The sequence below is a fragment of the Mesoplodon bidens genome (assembly GCF_964165515.1).
Source record: "Mesoplodon bidens genome assembly, chromosome: 1".
NCBI classification, from domain to species: domain Eukaryota; kingdom Metazoa; phylum Chordata; class Mammalia; order Artiodactyla; family Ziphiidae; genus Mesoplodon; species Mesoplodon bidens.
In genome coordinates this window covers 191,320,208-191,341,276 of record NC_138176.1, presented here as the reverse complement: position 1 = coordinate 191,341,276, position 21,069 = coordinate 191,320,208, and the positions used below count along the sequence as shown (strand labels likewise).

Genomic DNA, 21,069 nt, shown 5'->3' with positions numbered 1-21,069 from the left:
ACAAACTTTTGACTGGGAGATGTGAGGTTTATTATTAGTCAAGTTATATCCTTGACTTATTTTGCTTTTTGGTGATAACAATTTATTTGGGTCATAAATGTTGATGTTTAATATTGAATTACTTAAAAATTTGGTTCTCCAGAGCCCTTAGTTAATGAATTATTATGGACACTTGATACTTTCTTAAACTCTTTCTGAAGGAAAACTTCCTTTAAAATACATTTTCCGTATTACTTGCTGCTTTCGTAAGGTGAATGTTCTGAGTATAGCTTAGCCCCCTTTTTTGGTGGCTGTTGGCTAAAATGTCATGTTTAGAGCATACTTTTTTATATTATTCTATAGTTTACATGTAGATGAAGTAAAATCTGGGGCTAAATGGTTTCTGATCTCAGTATTGTCCTTAAAACATAATTTCATGAGAGTCCTGGAATATCAGCCTATGTCTTAATGATTTGCCTCCTAATCATAAATTTCATGTGAAGCAGGTATAGTAAAATCACCTAGAATATGCTTGTATGTCTAAGTGCAAAGACTGAAGCAGATTTTTTCCCAAGTGATTGTCTCAATCTCAACGAAAATTCTCTTTTTTATAGCTATTACCACCTTTGACTTCTAAGTTAAGGATGTCTTTTAAACACTATTTGCTGACAACTGCCAGAGCTCTGGTCATATCACTTTCCCTAAAAATGTCCCTGAAAATGATACCACAGTGCTTCTTAGCCTAGAATTCATGCTAAGATAATGACTCAACTTACTTTTCCATCCTGATTTCTTCCTTTCTTTATCCACCCTGCACTTTATCCAGACTGAACTACTTGTCTTCTTTGTTTATTCTTGAACTTCCCATTTCCATGCCTACAATCCTGCTTTACTCTCTGCCAACACTGCACTTTCCTGCCCCCTCATTGCTGCCTCTCTAACACCTTTTCTTCAAGGCCCAGCTCACATCTCAACTTCTCCCACAAAACCCTTCTGCATATAATTATGTCTTATCTGGTCAGTTACAAATAATGTCTCCCTTCTCTAAACTTATAGGGTGATTATCCATAAGTCTTAATTCCTTGAGGATTCGTCCCTTTCAGGACCTCAAACACTGGCCGGAGAGTAGTAACGTAAAGTCTGCTGCTCCCTGCTCAGCAGCCACTTCTAGTTCTTGCACTGATGACTCTTGACCACTTTCTTCCCGATTCTTCATTGTCTCCTGGCCTCCCATTGCTCAGCTTCGTGTGAAATTACTGTCCATGTGCAATTAGCACCGGCCAGAGCTCTCTATGCTTTCCATGAAGCATGCTAAAACAACATAAGGCTGTGTGTATTATATTTATATCTTGGACTATATTTGTTTGCTACTGGTATTCAGAAGTTGTTGCTTTGTAGTCAGTTAGTAGTTAGTTGTACTTAGTCTTTCTTTCCTTTTTTTCTTTTCTAGAAGGGAATTTAAAATAATAGGTGCTTCTAGGTAAGAAGGCATTGTAGGATATTACTGAGGCTTCTAAAATGCTAGAGTTTAGACAGTGTTTTACATATAATTCATATGATTTAATAATATATGTTTTCATCTTCAGAGAAGAAAATTTATGACTTAAAACAAATCATCTTCACTAAAGATGTATGTTCTTGTGAAAAAATAATTGTAACATCTAGAGCAGGGGTCTAAACCTGGAGTTCATGTATTCATAGGAGGTACAGGATTGAACTTCAGGAAGTCCATGAATCCTTGAAATTATATGCAAAGTGTTGTGTTCATGTGAATGTTTTTTTCCTTAGTTTTTTTTTTTTTTGCGGTATGTGGGCCTCTCACTGCTGTGGCCTCTCCCGTTGTGGAGCACAGGCTCCAGACGCGCAGGCTCAGCAGCCATGGCTCACAGGCCCAGCCGCTCCATGGCATGTGGGATCTTCCTGGGCCAGGGCACGAACCCGTGTCCCCTGCATCAGCAGGTGGACTCTGAACCACTGCGCCACCATGGAAGCCCCTTTCCTTAGTTTTAAGCAGATTTTCACAGGGCTCTGTGATCCACAAAAAGGTTCAGAGAAACTGCCTAATAGCTAATGAAGTCAAATCAAAATTCTAAGAACATTCTATGTATTTATATCAATAAAAGTAATAAGCTCTTTTAAAAAAAGAATGTTTACATGCACCTACTGAAATTAAAATTTTAGGTACTTTGTCACTATAAGATCAAGTGTTCATGTCTAACATCTTTTTCCCAGGGAATATCTGAAACACAAAGAGAAAGAAAAACATGAGGTGATTAAGAACTTGAAGAATATCAGCAGTGGCAACCTGTGTCCTGTTTTAAAGCACACCATCCCATTTGGAGTTGCTTATCACCATAGTGGTTTAACATGTGATGAAAGGAAGCTCTTGGAGGAGGCCTACTCCGCAGGAGTTCTCTGCCTTTTTACCTGCACATCCACCCTAGCAGCAGGTGTTAACCTACCAGCTCGAAGGTAAGATATAAGTCATTGTTGGCTGGTCTCAAAACTTTCCATTTCCTAGCTTGCCAACAGTTTTTGTTGTTTTATTCTTTCTCAGTAGTGGGTGAGAATTTATCAAACTTTTTTTCAGCATTTGCTGAGTTGATTGTTTGGTTTATTTACTTTAATATTTTAATGAAAAATAACACTAGTAGATTTCTTGCTGTTAGAATTCCTTCTTTCTTTGTTACTCGCCCTATCTGGTTTTGATGTTATGGTTTATTATCCTGGTTGTGTAGAAACAGTTGGCAAGCTTTTGACCATTTTTTATGATCTGAAAGAGTTTATTTAACAGAGATTTCCTTGAAACTTTAGAGAACTCATCCATAAAGAGTTTTGAGTCTAGTATCTTTTTTTAAAGAGTAGATCCTTGGGGCTTCCCTGGTGGCGCAGTGGTTGAGAGTCCGCCTGCCGATGCAGGGGACACGGGTTCGTGCCCCGGTCCGGGAAGATCCCACATGCCGCAGAGCGGCTAGGCCCGTGAGCCATGGCTGCTGGGCCTGCGCGTCCAGAGCCTGTGCTCCACAACGGGAGAGGCCACAGCAGTGAGAAGCCCACGTAATGCAAAAAAAAAAAAAAAAAAAAAAAAAAAAAGAGTAGATCCTTGATTATCTTTTTGGTTATTACCAGTATAATTGATTTCTACTTTTTGTCATTTGTGACATTTTTTCAAATAAATGGTCAGTTTTTATAAATCATCCATGAGATTTAAAAAAATATGAATTTTCTGTTGGGTATGTAGTTTCACATAGCTCAATATATAACAGTTATTAGTCATCAGCTCCTCCTTTTTCTTTGTGATTCTTTGATTTGTCAATTTCATAGTCTCCCACTGTAATTATGGAGTTGTCAACTTCTCCTTTTTACATTTTTAAAAGTTCTTGCTTTGTGTTTCAAAACTAGGTATATAAAGGTTTACTGCAAATATCTTATTGCTGAATTATACCTTTTATGAATAGAATACATCCTTGTTTTCCTCATTTAGTGATTTTATTTTGAATACTGGGAGTACATTTTTTGCCAAGTATATTTTTTTCTATTCTTTTATTTTCAAACTCTGTCACTGGTTAAGTTTTCTGTTTTTTCAGACAATTGTTGAAATAAAAAAGGAAGTTATGTATCCTATTTCTCTTATTTCAATGGTTATTTAAATTTTTTAACAGTTGTAAAACTGTTAAAAAATGCAACTGTGTTTTTCTATCATTTTAGAATTAATAACTATATCCTCTGCTGAACATAACAAGAGCCTTAGCATTTGTGTATTTTTCTACACTGCCTCATGTATTGTTGCAGTTACCTGGAATTTTAGTTCTAGATTTTAAATTTTCTTTCATCTTATAATCAATAGTTATTTAAACTTACCTGTAAATTATACTTTTTTTTTTTTTTTTTGCCTACCACTGCCTCTTGTGTCTCACATCTTCCTTCTATGATCCATTTATTTTGCCATCCTTGGGTAATTATTTTATAAATGCTGAATTGGGAGTAAAAATTTTTGAATCTTTGCGTAGCTGAAGATGTCTTTATTTTAGCCTCACACTTGAACACCTTGCTAGGAACAGAATTCTAGGTTCAGTTTTTTTTCTTTGGGGCCCTTGTAGTATTCTTCCATGTCTTTTAGGAGCTAGTGTTGGTCATTTTTGTTTTTGCATAGGCTTGCTGTTTTTCCCTTTCCAGAAGCCTTTTAGACTTTTCTCTTTAACCTTAACATTTCGTCGTAGTGTATAATAATAATTACAGTTATTACACGCCCTCACTCATGTCATAACAGCTTTACATGCGTTGACTTAATAGATCCTCACAACAGCTCTGTGAGGAAGGTCGTATTTTATTATCCACATCTTATAGAAGGGAAAACTGAGGCACTGAATAATGAAGTAATTTACCCAACTTCACGGCCAACAAATGAGTTTCAAAGCCAAGGTTTGAAACTCAAGAAACTGAGAAATCTAATTCTGCAATCCTAACTCTCCCAGTTTAGCTACTTCTTATTCATAGGGCTTAGCCCTTTGGACATGCTTTCAATCTAAAGTTTTATGCCTTTCTTCATCTTAGAGTAATTTTTTTTCAGTTATTTTATTATTTCTTTTCTTCTGTTATCTCTGTTCTCTGCTTTTGTAACTTCAGTTAGACAGCTGAAGCCTCTTAAATTGAGCTTTCATCTCTTAATTGTTCTTACACATTTTTCAATCTATATGAGCTATGTGATTTCTTCACCTTTAGTTTCTATATAACAAAATCAGTTTTTAACTGTATTCCATTAACTGTTTCATTCATTATTCAGTTCTATTAAATTGTTTAAATTAATTTTTTTAATTTCTAAGAACTCTCTTTTATTGTCCTTTCTTTATAACAGTCTGCTCTCATAGTGTGAATACAATACCCTTTAGAATTTTCTGTGGATACTAATTAGAATTTTTTAAAGTTCTTTTCTGTTCTGCATATTATCTGCTTCTGTCAGACATTTCTTCTGTATGTTCTCATTGTTTTTCTTTTATGTCATTAGTTTTCTTCATGTATTTGGTAATCTTGGCTGTCCATTGAGATTTATAAATAAAGAAGTAGGCTGATTGTTTTAGGTAAATGACAGGTTTTCTCTCACCTTTGAATAGGAAAGCTGGCTACAAACTTCTGTATATGTGAACAGGATTGAAATCACCATGTTTGTAGGTCAAAATCAGTTGAAATCTACACTTTTATGTTGACAGTATTATAAGCTCATAAATGAATATGCATATGTTGGTGGTCCATGGTCAGATTTTTCATTTATGGAGTATCAAGTCAAAACTATTTTGAGATTATTGCTCTAGTGGATTGACCATATGTTTTACAACTAAGCAGACTTAAGTTCAAGTTATGGTTCTGGTAATTACTAATTTTGTGAGTTTCGCTAAATGACTTAACATGTATATATATGCTTTAGTTAGCTCCTTTGTAAATAAGTAAGAATATTATCACCAGGAGTTTTGTAAGATTACAAATAATGTACATAAAGAGCCTAGAACATCATAGATTCTTGGTAAACAGTAGTTGCCTATTATTTTGAGTTAATACATTACTAAATTTAATATCACATAAATATAATGAAAACTTTAAAAAATAGATGCTATTGCTATAGATGGAGTACCACTTTTAATTAATTTTATCAATTCCATAGAGTTATTTTAAGAGCCCCCTATGTTGCTAAAGAATTTTTAAAGAGGAATCAATATAAACAGATGATTGGCAGGGCTGGCCGTGCTGGAATAGATTCTACTGGGGAGAGTATTCTTATATTGCAAGAAAAAGACAAGCAACAGGTAATAATCTGGTGGATGGTTGGTCATTTTGTTGTCTTTTCTTGGACTTTGGTCTAGCCCTTTTATGAGACTGTCTTTTAAAACTTAATTATTAATATTCCTTTAAATAATGTTCCCTTCTCTCCCATGGTTAAGAATTAGAAAGAGTAGTTCAAATACTTTTGTATTTCAGGCAAACAATGAAAAGTATTTTCCTCATTTACCTTCTTCCATTTTCATGAGAACACCCGCTAAATTCTTATTTTTTTTTTATCTCCCCCAGCCTTCACACAATCTATGCAAAATATAAAATTTATATGGAACACCATTTATTTTTTATAGTAATGCAAAACATAAATTTATTTTTATAATAACGCTTTAACTCTTATAGGTATTGGAGTTAATAAGCAGACCATTGGAAAACTGTTATAGTCAACTTGTTCAAGAATTCACCAAGGGAATCCAAACTTTGTTTCTCTCTTTGATTGGTTTGAAGGTATTTTTTAATATTTTTATATCTTATTGCTATTACCTGAGATAATGGAAGTTAAAAAGTTTTGAAAACTACAAAGTATGAAAAAAATGTTAACTTCTAATCTAATGTGGAAAAGAACAGTCTGTGACATGATAAATCTGAGTCTGGATTTATATGTGCATTTTTAATCCTTTGAATTATAAAGAATGTGAAAAATCAACAATTCATAACTGGGCATCCATTACAAGTAAGAAACTTTGGTGGATACTATGGGGGATAGAAGGAGCTCTAAAGGCATGGGTCCTGATGTGGGATAATCCAGCATCTCTGCCATTGTTAAGAATAAGGTTCATTGTAGTCCTGTGACCATAAACATTTGTCAGATCAGTATAGCCTTTATCAGGCAGAAAATTAAAAAAAAAAAAAAAACTTGGGTGGGTCATAATGGGAAAACACTCTTTTTTTCCTAAGATTAGAAATTGGCGCTGTTTTTTAGGATATCTCTTGAGCTAAACCTTTTTTTTAGGGTTATCCTTAAGTAAATTTTAACTTTGTGCCCAAATCACTCAGCCCAAAAGTGGCAAAGCCAGGGTTTGAATTCAGCTTTCTCTAACAATAAAACCAATGTTCTTAACCTATCATGCAGTCTCTCTTCATCAACCTGAATGGTTTAAGTGAAAATCCAAAATTTAATTGACAAACAAAAGATATCATGAGACAGGTTTTGATTACCTTGCAGATGAATGGTGTAATGTTGCAGTATCCTCTGGCCATTTACAAGAGTGAAAGCCTACAAGAAAGAAAAGGAATTAATGCTGGGCATTGAAGGAGATAGAGGTTTTAGATAAGCAGAGGGAAGGAATGAGCCATTCCAGGTACTTAAAATAGAATAAAAGATGAGAAACTTTAAGGTGATGTGGGGTTAACAGTCAATAGATATTATAGCTGTAGAGTAGGGCTGAAGATACCAAAGAGTAGAAGTTTGGGTGGAAAAAGTTGGGGCAGAGTGTGTGCTGTAGATTGGGGAAGACAGGAGAGAGTACTTAAATAGTAGACTCAAGAGTTGTGACACAGTCATTCATCAGTGGAGAAACAGTCAAAGTGTTCTGTGGTCGTTTTGAGCAAGGGCTCTGATATCACACATATCTGTGTCTGGGTCACAGCTCTGTCTCTTGTTATCCTGTGTAAATTACTAACTCTCTCTTAAACCTCACTCAGTTGCCTTATCTGTAAAATGGGAATAATAGTATGCAGAAGTATTGCAAGGCTAGTTTGGAAGCAACTGGAGTAATCCATGTATAATGTAATAAAGACCTGCAATTGGAGGGTTGCCAAGGAATTAATAAAGAAGGGAAAGAGATCATGAAGATCATTGAGTCTTATTACATTTATATATTGAATAAGGTAACAGAGAATTCGTGATTAGTTTAAGGTCATTCAGTGTGTTCCGTTTAGATGAGATTATAATTCAGGTTCCTGCCTTGCTGGCCTGTACTCTTTCCAGTATGCCATTGTGTATGTGGAACATTCACTAAGTGCACTTGAAAACTCACCAAACTAGGCCATATTCTAGGCCATAAAATAAGTATCAGTAAATTTAAAGGAGTGAAATCATATAAAGAATGATATCTAATGAAAACAAAATTATAGTATACATCAATAATAGAAAGGTAGGGATTTCTCTGGTGGTCCAGTGGTTAAGAATCCACCTTCCAGTGCAAGGGATGCTGGTTCGATCCCTGGTTGGGAAACTAAGACCCCACATGCCTCAGGGCAGCTAAGCCCTCGCGCTGCAACTGAGACCCGATGCAGCCAAATAAATATTTTTAAAAAAATAAATAATAGAAAGGTATCAGGAAAATACCCAAATATTTGGAAATTAAACAGCATCTTTTTATGGTCAAAGTAGAAATCACAAGGGAAATTAGAAAATATCCTGAATGAAGATGAAAACAGATATATCAAAATTAGTGGCAGGCAGCTAAAGAAGTGCTTAAGGGGACATTTATAGCTTTAAATGCTTATTAAAATTCAAGGAAGATCCAAAGTCAGTGATCTGACTTTCACCTTACGAAGCTAAAGCAAAACAAAACAAAAAGTCCCAAAGTAAGTAGAAGGAAGGAAATGATAACAGATAAAAGCAGAAATCAATGACAAAAAATAGACAAACAAGAGAAAAAATTAATGAAACCATAAGCTAGTTCTTTGAAAAGACCAGTAAGATTATTGATTGAATTGATCAGAAGGAAAAGAGAGTATGCATAAATTACCAATATCAGGAATGAAAGGAAGGTCATCACAGGATATCCCAGAGATAGTAAAGGTAGTAAGGAATTACTCTTGAATAGCTGTATCCTTGAATACTGAAAAATGAATTTAACAACTTGGAAGAAATGGGGAAAATTCTTTTTTTTTTTAATTTACTTATTTTATTTATTTATTTTTGGCTGTGTTGGGTCTTTGTTGCTGTGTGTGGGCTTTCTCTAGTTGCAGCGAGCAGGGGCTACTCTTCATTGAGGTGTGCAGGCTTCTCATAGCTGTGGCTTCTCTTGTGGAGCACGGGCTCTAGGCACGCATGCTTCAGTATTTGTGGCATGTGGGTTCAGTAGTTGTGGCTCGTGGGCTCTAGAGCACAGGCTCAGTAGTTGTGGCGCACGGGCTTAGTTGCTCTTCGGCATGTGGGATCTTACCAGAACCAGGGCTTGAACCCATGTGCCCTGCATTGGCAGGCAGATTCTTAACCACTGCGCCACCAGGGAAGTCCAGTGGGGAAAATTCCTGAAAGACACAACTCCCGAAATTGACTGAAGAAATAAAAAATCTGAATAGTCCTATATTTATTAAAGAAATTGAATATGTAATTTAGAACTTTCCCACAAAGAAAACTCTAGGCCCAACTGACTTCACTGGTGAGTTCTAACAAACATTTAAAGGAGAAATAATATCAGTCATACACACATTCTTTCAAAAAGTAGAGGAAGATGGAACACTGCTCATCTTATCTTATGAGACCAGCATTATGAGACCAGACAGATATATTACAAGAAGAGAAAACTACAAGCCAATGTCTCTGGGAAACATACATATAAAAACCCAGATCAAAGTACTAGTAATACAACAATACATCAATACATACAATACATACAACAATACATACAATACATTTAGAACAATATACCATGATCAACCAGAATTTATTCCAATAATGCAAAGTTGGTTTAACATTCAAAGTTCATCACTGTATTCATAATTATCCATTTGACGGAACTCAACACTCATTCATGATAAAAACTCAACATACTAGGAGTAGAAAAGAACTTCTTCAATCTGATAAAGGTTGTTTATTTTATTTTATTTTTTTACAACTTTATTGGAGTTTAATTGCTTCACAATGGTGTATTAGTTTCTGCTTTATAACAAAGTGAATCAGTTATACGTATACATATGTTCCCATATCCCTTCCCTCTTGCGTCTCCCTCCGTCCCACCCTCCCTATCCCACCCCTCCAGGCAGTCACAAAGCACCGATCTGAACTCCCTGTGCTATGCAGCTGCTTCCCACTAGCTATCTACCTTACGTTTGGTAGTGTATATATGTCCATGTCTCTCTCTTGCTTTTTCATAGCTTACCCTTCCCCCTCCCCATATCCTCAAGTCCATTCTCAAGTAGGTCTGTGTCTTAATTCCTGTTTTACCCCTAGGTTCTTCATGACATTTTTTTCCTTAAATTCCATATATATGTGTTAGCACATGGTATTTGTCTCTCTCCTTCTGACTTAATTCACTCTGTATGACAGACTCTAGGTCTATCCACCTCATTACAAATAGCTCAATTTCGTTTCTTTTTATGGCTGAGTAATATTCCATTGTATATATGTGCCACATCTTCTTTATCCATTGATCCGGTGATGGACACTTAGGTTGCTTCCATCTCTGGGCTATTGTAAAGAGCTGCAATGAACATTTTGATGCATGACTCTTTCTGAATTATGGTTTTCTCAGGATATATGCCCAGTAGTGGGATTGCTGGGTCATATGGTAGTTCTATTTGTAGTTTTTTTTTGTTTTTTTTTTTTTTCTGTACGCAGGCCTCTCACTGTTGTGGCCCCTCCCGTTGTGGAGCACAGGCTCCGGACCTGCAGGTTCAGCGCCCATGGCTCATGGACCCAGCCGCTCCGCGGCATGTGGGATCTTCCCGGACTGGGGCACGAACCTGTGTCCCCTGCATTGGCAGGCGGACTCTCAACCACTGCGCCACCAGGGAAGCCCCTATTTGTAGTTTTTTAAGAAATCTCCATACCGTTCTCCATAGTGGCTGTAACAATTCACATTCCCACCAGCAGTGCAAGAGTGTTCCCTTTTCTCCACACCCTCTCCAGCATTTATTGTTTCTAGATTTTTTGATGATGGCCATTCTGACTGGTGTGAGATGATATCTCATTGTAGTTTTGATTTGCATTGCTCTAATGAGTGAAGATGTTGAGCATTCTTTCATGTGTTTGTTGGCAGTCTGTATATCTTCTTTGGAGAAATGTCTATTTAGGTCTTCTGCCCATTTTTGGATTGGGTTGTTTGTTTTTTTGTTATTGAGCTGCATGGGCTGCTTATAAATTTTGGAGATTAATCCTTTGTCAGTTGCTTCATTTGCAAATATTTTCTCCCATTCTGAGGGTTGTCTTTTAGTCGTGTTTATGGTTTCCTTTGCTGTGCAAAAGCTTTGAAGTTTCATTAGGTCCCGTTTGTTTATTTTTGTTTTTATTTCCATTTCTCTAGGAGGTGGGTCAAAAAGGATCTTGCTGTGATTTATGTCATAGAGTGTTCTGCCTATGTTTTCCTCTAGGAGTTTGATAGTTTCTGGCCTTACATTTAGGTCTTTAATCCATTTTGAGCTTATTTTTGTGTATGGTGTTAGGGAGTGATCTAATCTCATACTTTTACATGTCCCTGTCCAGTTTTTCCAGCACCACATATTGAAGAGACTGTCCTTTCTCCACTGTACATTCCTGCCTGCTTTGTCAAAGATAAGGTGACCATATGTGCGTGGACTTATCTATGAGCTTTCTATCCTGTTCTATTGATCTATCTTTCTGTTTTTGTGCCAGTACCACACTGTCTTGATTACTGTAGCTTTGTAGTATAGTCTGAAGTCAGGGAGCCTGATTCCTCCAGCTCCGTTTTTCGTTCTCAATATTGCTTTGGCTATTCGGGGTCTTTTGTGTCTCCATACAAATTGTGAAATCTTTGTTCTAGTTCTGTGAAAAATGCCAGTGGCAGTCTGATAGGGATTGCATTGAATCTGTAGATTGCTTTGGGTAGTAGAGTCATTTTCACAATGTTGATTCTTCCAATCCAGGAACATGGTATATCTCTCCGTCTATTTGTATCATCTTTAATTTCTTTCATCAGTGTCTTATAATTTTCTGCATACAGGTCTTTTGTCTCCTTAGGTAGGTTTATTCCTAGATATTTTATTCTTTTGTTGCAATGGTAAATGGGAGTGTTTTCTTGATTTCATTTTCAGATGTTTCATCATTAGTGTACAGGAATGCCAGAGATTTCTGTGCATTAATTTTGTATCCTGCTACTTTACCAAATTCATTGATTAGCTCTTGTAGTTTTCTGGTAGCATCTTTAGGATTCTCTATGTATAGTATCAAGTCATCTGCAAACAGTGAGAGCTTTACTTCTTCTTTTCCAATTTGGATTCCTTTTATTTCCTTTTCTTCTCTGATTGCTGTGGCTAAAACTTCCAAAACTAAGTTGGATAAGAGTGGTGAGAGTGGGCAGCCTTGTCTTGTTCCTGATCTTAGTGGAAAAGGTTTCAGTTTTTCACCACTGAGGACGATGTTGGCTGTGGGTATGTCATATATGGCCTTTATTATGTTGAGGAAAGTTCCCTCTATGCCTACTCTGCAGGGTTTTTATCATAAATGGGTGTTGAATTTTGTCGAAAGCTTTCTCTGCATCTTTTGAGATGATCATATGGTTTTTCTTCTTCAGTTTGTTAATATGGTGTATCACGTTGATTTATTTGCATATATTGAAGAATCCTTGCATTCCTGGAATAAACCCCACTTGATCATGGTGTATGGTCCTTTTAATGTTCTGTTGGATTCTGTTTGCTAGTATTTTGTTGAGGATTTTTGCATCTATGATCATCAGTGTTATTGGCCTGTAGTTTTCTTTCTTTCTGACATCCTCGTCTGGTTTTTGTATCAAGGTGATGGTGGCCTCGTAGAATGAGTTTGGGAGTGTTCCTCCCTCTCCTATATTTTGGAAGAGTTTGAGAAGGATAGGTGTTAACTCTTCTCTAAATGTGATAGACTTCGCCTGTGAAGCCATCTGGTCCTGGGCTTTTGTTTGTTGGAAGATTTTTAATCACAGTTTCAATTTCAGTGCTTGTGATTGGTCTGTTCATATTTTCTATTTCTTCCTGATTCAGTCTTGGCAGGTTTTGCATTTCTAAGAATTTGTCCATTTCTTCCAGGTTGTCCATTTTATTGGCATAGAGTTGCTTGTAGTAATCTCTCATGATCTTTTGTATTTCTGCAGTGTCAGTTGTTACTTCTCCTTTTTCATTTCTAATTCTATTGATTTGAGTCTTCTCCCTTTTTTTTTTTTGATGATTCTGGCTAATGGTTTATCAATTTTGTTTACCTTCTCAAAGAACCAGCTTTTAGTTTCATTCATCTTTGTTATCGTTTCCTTCATTTCTTTTTCATTTATTTTTGACCTGATTTTTATGATTTCTTTCCTTTGCTAACTTTCAGATGTTTTTGTTCTTCTTTCTCTAACTGCTTTAGGTGCAAGGTCAGGTTGTTTATTAGAGATGTTTCCTGTTTCTTAAGGGGGGATTGTATTGCTATAAACTTCCCCCTTAGAACTGCTTTTGCTGCATCCCATAGGTTTTGGGTCATCGTGTCTCCATTGTCATTTGTTTCTAGGTATTTTTTTATTTCCTCTTTGATTTCTTCAGTGATCACTTCATTATTAAGTAGTGTATTGTGTAGCCTCCATGTGTTTGTAATTTTTACAGATCTTTTCCTGTAATTGATGTCTAGTCTCATAGCATTGTGGTCGGAAAAGACACTTGGTACAATTTCAATTTTCTTAAATTTACCAAGGCTTGATTTGTGACCCAAGATATGATCTATCCTGGAGAATATTCCATGAGCACTTGAGAAAAATGTGTATTCTGTTGTTTTTGTATGGAATGTCCTATAAATATCAATTAATTCCATCTTGTTTAATGTATCATTTAAAGCTTGTGTTTCCTTATTTATTTTCATTTTGGATGATCTGTCCATTGGTGAAAGTGGGGTGTTAATGTCCCCTACTATGAATGTGTTACTGTCGATTTCCCCTTTTATGGCTGTTAGTATTTGCCTTATGTATTGAGGTGCTCCTATGTTGGGTGCATGAATATTTACAATTGTTATATCTTCTTCTTGGATCGATCTCTTGATCATTATGTAGTGGCCTTCTTTGTCTCTTCTAATAGTCTTTATTTTAAAGTCTATTTTGTCTGATATGAGAATTGCTACTCCAGATTTCCTTTGGTTTCCATTTGCATGGAATATCTTTTTCCATCCCCTTACTTTCAGTCTGTATGTGTCTCTAGGTCTGAAGTGGGTCTCTTGTAGACAGCATATATATGGGTCTTGTTTTTGTATCCATTCAGCCAATCTGTGTCTTTTGGTGGGAGCATTTAGTCCATTTACATTTAAGGTTATTTTTGATATGTATGTTCCTATTCCCATTTCCTTAATTGTTTTGGGTTCGTTATTGTAGGTCTTTTCCTTCTGCTGTGTTTCTTGCCTAGAGAAGTTCCTTTAGCATTTGTTGTAAAGCTGGTTTGGTGGTGCTGAACTCTCTGAGCTTTTGCTTGTCTGTAAAGGTTTTAATTTCTCCATCAAATCTGAATGAGATCCTTGCTGGGTAGAGTAATCTTGGTTGCAGGTTTTTCTCCTTCATCACTTTAAATATGTCCTGCCAGTCCCTTCTGGCTTGCAGAGTTTCTGCTGAAAGATCAGCTGTTAACCTTATGGGGATTCCCTTGTGTGTTATTTGTTGTTTTTTCCTTGCTGCTTTTAATATGTTTTTTGCATTTAATTTTTGACAGTTTGATTAATATGTGTCTTGGTGTATTTCTCCTTGGATTTATTCTGTATGGGACTCTCTGTGCCTCCTGGACTTGATTAACTATTTCCTTTCCCATATTGGAGAAGTTTTCAACTGTAATCTCTTCAAATATTTTCTCAGTCCCTTTCTTTTTCTCTTCTTCTTCTGGAACCCCTCTAATTCGAATGTTTGTGCGTTTAATGTTGTCCCAGTGGTCTTTGAGACTGTCCTCAGCTCTTTTCATTCTTTTTTCTTTCTTCTGCTCTGCAGTAGTTATTTCCACTATTTTATCTTCCACCTCAGTTATCCGTTCTTCTGCCTCAGTTATTCTGCAATTGATCCCATCTAGAGTATTTTTAGTTTCACTTATTGTGTTGTTCATCGTTGCTTGTTTCATCTTTAGGTCTTCTAGGTCCTTGTTAAATGTTTCTTACATTTTCTCTATTCTATTTCCAAGATTTTGGATCATCTTTACGATCATTATTCTGAATTCTTTTTCAGTGAGACTGCCTATTTCCTCTTCATTTGTTAGGTCTGGTGGGTTTTTATCTTGCTCCCTCACCTGCTGTGTGTTTTTCTGTCTTCTCATTTTGCTTATCTTACTGCGTTTTGGGTCTCCTTTTTGCAGGCTGCAGGTTCATCGTTCCCGTTGTTTTTGGTGTCTGTCCCCAGTGGCTAACGTTGGTTCTGTGGATTGTGTAAGCTTCCTGGTGGAGGGAACTAGTGCCTGTGTTCTGGTGGATGAGGCCGGATCTTGTCTTTCTGCTGAGCAGGTCCACGTCTGGTGGTGTGTTTTGGGGTGTCTGTGGACTTAGTATGATTTTAGGCAGCCTCTCTGCTAATGGGTGGGGTTGTGTTCCTGTCTTGGTAGTTGTTTGGCATAGGGTGTCCAGCACTGTAGCTTGCTGGTCGTTGAGTGAAGTTGGGTGCTGGTGTTGAGATGGAGATCTCTGGGAGATTTTCGCCATTTGATATTATGTGGAGCTGGGAGGTCTCTTGTGGACCAGTGTCCTGAAGTTGGCTCTCCCACCTCAGAGGCACAGCACTGACTCCTGGCTGCAGCACCAAGAGCCTTTTATCCACATGGCTCAGAATAAAAAGGAGAAAAAGTAGAAAGAGAAGGAGAAGGGGAAGGCGGATGGGGAGGGGTATGGGGAGGGGGAAAGAAAGAAAGAAAGGAAGGAAGGAAGAAAGAAGGGAGTGAGGGAGGGAGAGAGGGAGGAAGGAGGGAAAGAAGGAGGGAAGGCAGGAAAAAAGAAAGAAAGAAGATAAAGTAAAATAAAATAAAGTATGATAAAATATAATAAAGTTATTAAAATAAAAAGTAATTATTTAAAAAAACGGACGGATAGAACCTTGGGACAAATGGTGGAAGCAAAGCTATACAGACAAAATCTCACATAGAAGCATACACATACACACTCACAAAAAGAGGAAAAGGGGAAAAAATCATAAATCTTGCTCTCAAAGTTCTTCACCTCCTCAATTTGGGATTATTCGTTGTCTAAAGGAGCGAAGGAAGGAAAGAAAGAAAGAATATAAAGTAAAATAAAATAAAGTAAGATAAAATAAAGTTATTAAAATTAAAAATAATTATTAAGGAAAAAAAAATTAAAAAAAAATAACGGATGGATAGAGCCCTAGGACAAATGGTGGAAGCAAAGCTGTACCGAGAAAATCTCGCACAGAAGCATACACATACACACTCACAAAAAGAAGAAAAGGGGAAAAAATCATAAATCTTGCTCTCAAAATCCACCTCCTCAATTTGGGATGATTCGTTGTCTATTCATGTATTCCACAGATGCAGGGTACATCAAGTTGATTGTGGAGCCTTAATCCGCTGCTTCTGAGGCTGCTGGGAGAGATTTCCCTTTCTCTTCTTTGTGCTCACAGCTCCTGGGTCTCAGCTTTGGATTTGGCCCCGCCTCTGCATGTACGTCACCGGAGGGCATCTGTTCTTCGCTCAGACAGGACGGGGCTAAAGGAGCAGCCGCTTCGGGGACTCTGGCTCACTCAGGCCGGGGGGAGGGAGGGATACGGAGTGCAGGGCGAGCCTGCGGCGGCAGAGGCCAGCGTGATGTTGCACCAGCATAAGGCGCACCGTGCGCTCTCCCAGGGAAGCCGTCCCTGGATCCTGGGACCTGGCAGTGGTGGGCTGCACAGCCTCCCGGAAGGGGGGCATGGACAGTGGCCTGCGCTCGCACACAGGCCTCTTGGCAGCAGCAGCAGCCCCAGCGTCCCACGCCCATCTCTGGGGTCCGCGCCCGTCTCTGAGCTCCTTTAAGCAGCGCTCTTAATCCCCTCTCCTCGCACACCAGGAATCAAAGAGGGAAGAAAAAGTCTCTTGCCTTTTCCGCAGGTGCAGACTTTTCCCCAGACTCCCTCCTGGCCAGCCGTGTTGCACTAACCCCTGCAGGCTGTGTTCACGCCGCCCACCCCAGTCCTCCCCCTGCGATCCGACCGAAGCCCGAGCCTCAGTTCCCAGCCCCGTCCATTCCGGCGGGCGAGCAGACAAGCCTCTCGGGCTGGTGAGTGCCGGTCGGCACCAATGATCTGTGCGGGAATCTATCTGCTTTGACCTCCGCACCCGTTGCTGCGCTCTCCTCCGCGACTCCGAAGCTTTCCCCCTCCGCCACCTGCAGTCTCCGCCGGCGAAGGGGCTTCCTAGTGTGTGAAAACCTTTCCTCCTTCACGGCTCCCTCCCACTGGTGCAGGACCCATCCCTATCCTTTTGCCTCTGTTTATTCTTGTTTCTTTTGCCCTACCCAGGTACGTGGGGAGTTTCTTGCCTTTTGGGAGGTCTGAGGTCTTCTGCCAGCGTTCAGTAGGTGTTCTGTAGGAGTTGTTCCACGTGTAGATGTATTTCTGGTGTATCTGTCGGGAGGAAGGTGATCTCCGCGTCTTACTCTTCCGCCATCTTCCCTGGAATTCTCAAGGTTGTTTATTTAAAAAAAAAAAAGAAGGAACAGGTAACATCACACTTAATGGTGAAAAACTAAATGTTTTTTCCCCTAAGATCAGGAAAAGAAATCTGCTCTCACCCTACTAATCAACATATATCAGAACTTGTAGCCAATACAATAAGACAGGAAGAAAAAGAAAACAGTTTAGAAAGGAAGGGTAAAACTATCTTATTTGCTGATGGCATTGAGCTCAAGAAAAATCCAAAGGAATCTACAAAGAAACTAGAGTGTAATTAGTGGTGTCACAGGATACAAGGTCAATGTACAAAACTCAATTATATTTCTATATACTCACTGCAAATAATTGGAAAAACAATTCCATTTACAATAAATTCAAAAAGAACATGAAATACTTAGGGATAAATTTAACTAATATGTGTCAGACCTATACACTGAAAACTATAAAACACTGCTGAGAGAAATTAAAGAAGACCTAAATAAATGGAGAGAGACAGCATGTTCATGAATTGGAACACTCACTTTTGTTCAGATGTTACTTCTTCCCAAATTGGCCTATAAATTCAGTGCAATCCCAATCAAAATCTCAACAGGTTTTTTTGTAGAAATTTCACACTGATACTAGAATTTATTTGGAAATGCAAAGGAATAGAATAGCCGAAAATAGTTTTGTAAAAGAACTTGACTTCAAGACTTACTGTAAAGCTTCAATAATAAAGATAGTTTGATACTGGTACAAAGATTGACATATAGACCAATAGATCAGTAAGTCCAGAATTAGACCCATATATGATCAATTCATTTTCAACAAAGGTGCCAAGGTATTTAAATGAAGAAAGGATTTTTTTTTTCAATAAATGGTGCTGAAACAAGCAGATATCCATATGGAACAACCACAAACAAATTAACCCCAACTCTTACCTCACACTGTTGCAAAAAATTAACTCAAAATGGATCATAGACCTAGACCTAAAAGCTAAAATGAAACTTCTAGAAGAAAATCTAGGAAAAAATTTTTGTTACCTTGGGGTAGGCAAAGATTTCTTACGTGGGAAACAAAAACCATAAACCATGAAAGAAAAACATCAATTTAATAGGCTTCATCATAATTTTAAAATTCTCTTCAAAAGACCCTGCTTAACAAATGAAAAGGCAGGGGAAAATATTTATACATCTGACAAGTATGAGTATGTCATGAGTGAGGACTCCACAAAAGGCAATGGAATTAGGAGGGAATTGGGACTTCAGTGCACTCCCTGTGAACTGAGACCAGTGCGCTCAGGTACAGGAATCCTGGGGGAACTGACTTGGCCACAAAGGTCTGGTTTTATGGGCCTGGCAATGCAACCGCTGTATTCTGTTTTAACAATTGAAGTACAGCAGCAAGAAGTCCAGGCAGAGTCAGCTCAGGAGATTAGCCTATAGGCAGCTGTTGTTTCAAGCCTGCCCATAGGAGGCTACTGGGCCCCGTCCTGAGGAGGACAGGCCATCAGGGTTCCTCCTACTCCTTGGGGTAGGACTTCACAACAGGGCTCTAGTTGTGGAAGGAGGCTGGAATTACAGACCGGGTGGAGAAGTGGGAAAATCTTGAGAGGTAGAACTGAAGCAGAAGTCAAGTCCTCTGGACAGGAACAACCAGGTGGGATAGGGGTGAGAGGCAAGAAGGGCATTGTGAGGTCAGGAGGCAGGAGGTAGAGGTGGGCATCCCTGGAGGGGATGGTCCAGGGTTTGGTGGAAGAGATGGAAACTCCAGGAATTAATAAGAGATCATATCAGTTGTTGGGCCATGGGATACAGGGAGCCTCCAATTATTGTTTCTCACAACTATGTTTCAGATGCTCTGCTAGACACTTTATATGTTTTATCTCTGATCTTTGCATACCTTTGAATAAAGTAATATAATTGTGCTTTCACAAAAAAAGAATCCAAGGCAAAAAGGTAGGTTACGTAGGCTGCTTGCACACTCTGGCGCATGCTACCGTGGTCTTGCCTGGATCACTGTAATGGTCTCCCAGTTGGTCTCTTTGCATTCACTCTGTCTGCCCTGCCTTCCCACATCCCCTCCAAGTAATTCTTCAATAGACTGATCTTCGCAAAATATAAAATCCAAATGTGTCACCCCCTTCTGCTTAAAATTTGTCACTGGTTGTTTCCCATTGCTGTTAGGATTGAGCCCAAATTCCTTATCATGGTCTACTGTGGTAGATTTGGCCTCTGCCTGTCTCTTCATCCTCATCTCTCACCAGCCTTCGTATACTCTGTACTCCAGATATCCTGGCCTTCTATTACATTTCTCAAACATTCCATACTTGCTCCTACTGCAGTGTTCCGTAAGCCTGGGACTCGCCCTTCTTACCTCCCCGTCTCCAGTTTCAGCCTCACCTACTCCCACTTAACGGTCAGACTTTCACTTCACCACCACTTCCTCAGGGAAGCCTTCCTTTGCCAGTGAGTCCAGTCAGTCTATTGTATGCTTTGTAGAAACACATTTTTTTTCCTTTAATAGCACCTATCAGTTTGTAGTTGTATTCTTGTTAGTGCCATTATTTGGCTAATAACTTTACCCCAGTGGAATGTAAGCCCTGTGACAGCAGGATCCACATTTGTTCTCATTTATCACTGAATCCCAGTGACTAGCACAGTGCCTGGCATGTGGTTGGCACTTGGTAAACACTTGAAGTAATGAATGGGTTGACTTTGGAGTTGGTCATGGCTGAACTTGTAGGTTGGGTCAACAGTGAAGAACCCAGCTTTGAGAAGCCAGAAGCAGAGGCTATACCAGTGGGTTTAAACCACTATGTCTGAAAGTTTTCACAGAGGGCTAGAAAGGTAACCTGTTGGTCGCCAGAAGGATCAAGTAAAGGGTCTTGTTTGTTTGTTTACTCCCACGGTTAACTGTAATTGGCCAACCAAAAAATATAGAAACTAAGTATGTTGATAATCTACAAACTGAGAATCTTAAAAGTACAATTTGGCCTGAATGAATACTATATTAAGAATGATTTTTATTAAAAGGAGAAACAATAGGAAATGTCTGTGCTCCATTTTATTTTCTGTTATCGCTTATAATGGTTTAATACGAAATTACTAGTTAAGTTTTCCAGTTGAAATATCGTCAGAGTTGTGAAAGAGAGAAATATGCTTATTGATTGACTATATTTTAGTATAACTTGCTGATTTCATTGAAATTGGCTAATATAAATAATTCTAATTCAGAGACAGCTCTGCATCTGAATACCAAGTGGTGAGTTAAGTATTACTTATGATTGCCATTATAAGTTTTTATAAATAGTGAGTAAGCGGGGAGAAAAAAAAAGCAGCAAAAGAACAGGAAAAGGAGATGGGAATGAGAGAGACAAAAAGCAGTAAAAAACTGCTGTCTATTTTTAGGTAATATGTCAGGGAAAGTATTGCCTGATCCTGTTTTAGTGGAGGCTTTCAGTTGTGTTTTCCATGTTGTTTTTTTTTAATACAATTTTTAAAGCTAAAGAATGTTTTCACGTGGCTGGAAAGGCGTGGAGGAAGGATTTCTGAAGGAGGCTGAGTGGGAATTAGTGATAATTGAGGAGTAAACAGAGCACAGCTTTGGAGGTATTGTGAAAAATTATTCAAAAACCTAAGGGGTTTTTGAGTAAGAAATGTGTAGATGTTTTCATTAGAAGTATGAATATGATAACTGTCTTCTCCCTTAAATTGTTTTCTTCCTGTGATTTTAAAATGTTGTTATAAAATTACCCTTATGCAACTATGTAGATTTTATAATAGTTTTTTATTTAAATAGCTTTGCGGTATGG

General features: G+C 38.2%; 1 protein-coding gene across 4 annotated transcripts in view; it reads left to right on the top strand.

The window, feature by feature from the left end:
* HELQ (helicase, POLQ like) overlaps nt 1-21,069 on the top strand; it is a 53,790-nt gene that overhangs the window by 13,302 nt on the left and 19,419 nt on the right. For all 4 annotated transcript variants that reach the window (XR_014015200.1, XM_081225883.1, XM_081225884.1 and 1 more), the window contains exons 9-11: nt 2,212-2,451; nt 5,636-5,777; nt 6,148-6,252. Coding sequence is in view for 3 of the 4 variants with exons in the window: in XM_081225883.1 (XP_081082009.1) it covers nt 2,212-2,451; nt 5,636-5,777; nt 6,148-6,252 (487 nt within the window). In the remaining variant the exon portion in view is untranslated. The remainder of the gene's footprint in view (nt 1-2,211; nt 2,452-5,635; nt 5,778-6,147; nt 6,253-21,069) is intronic.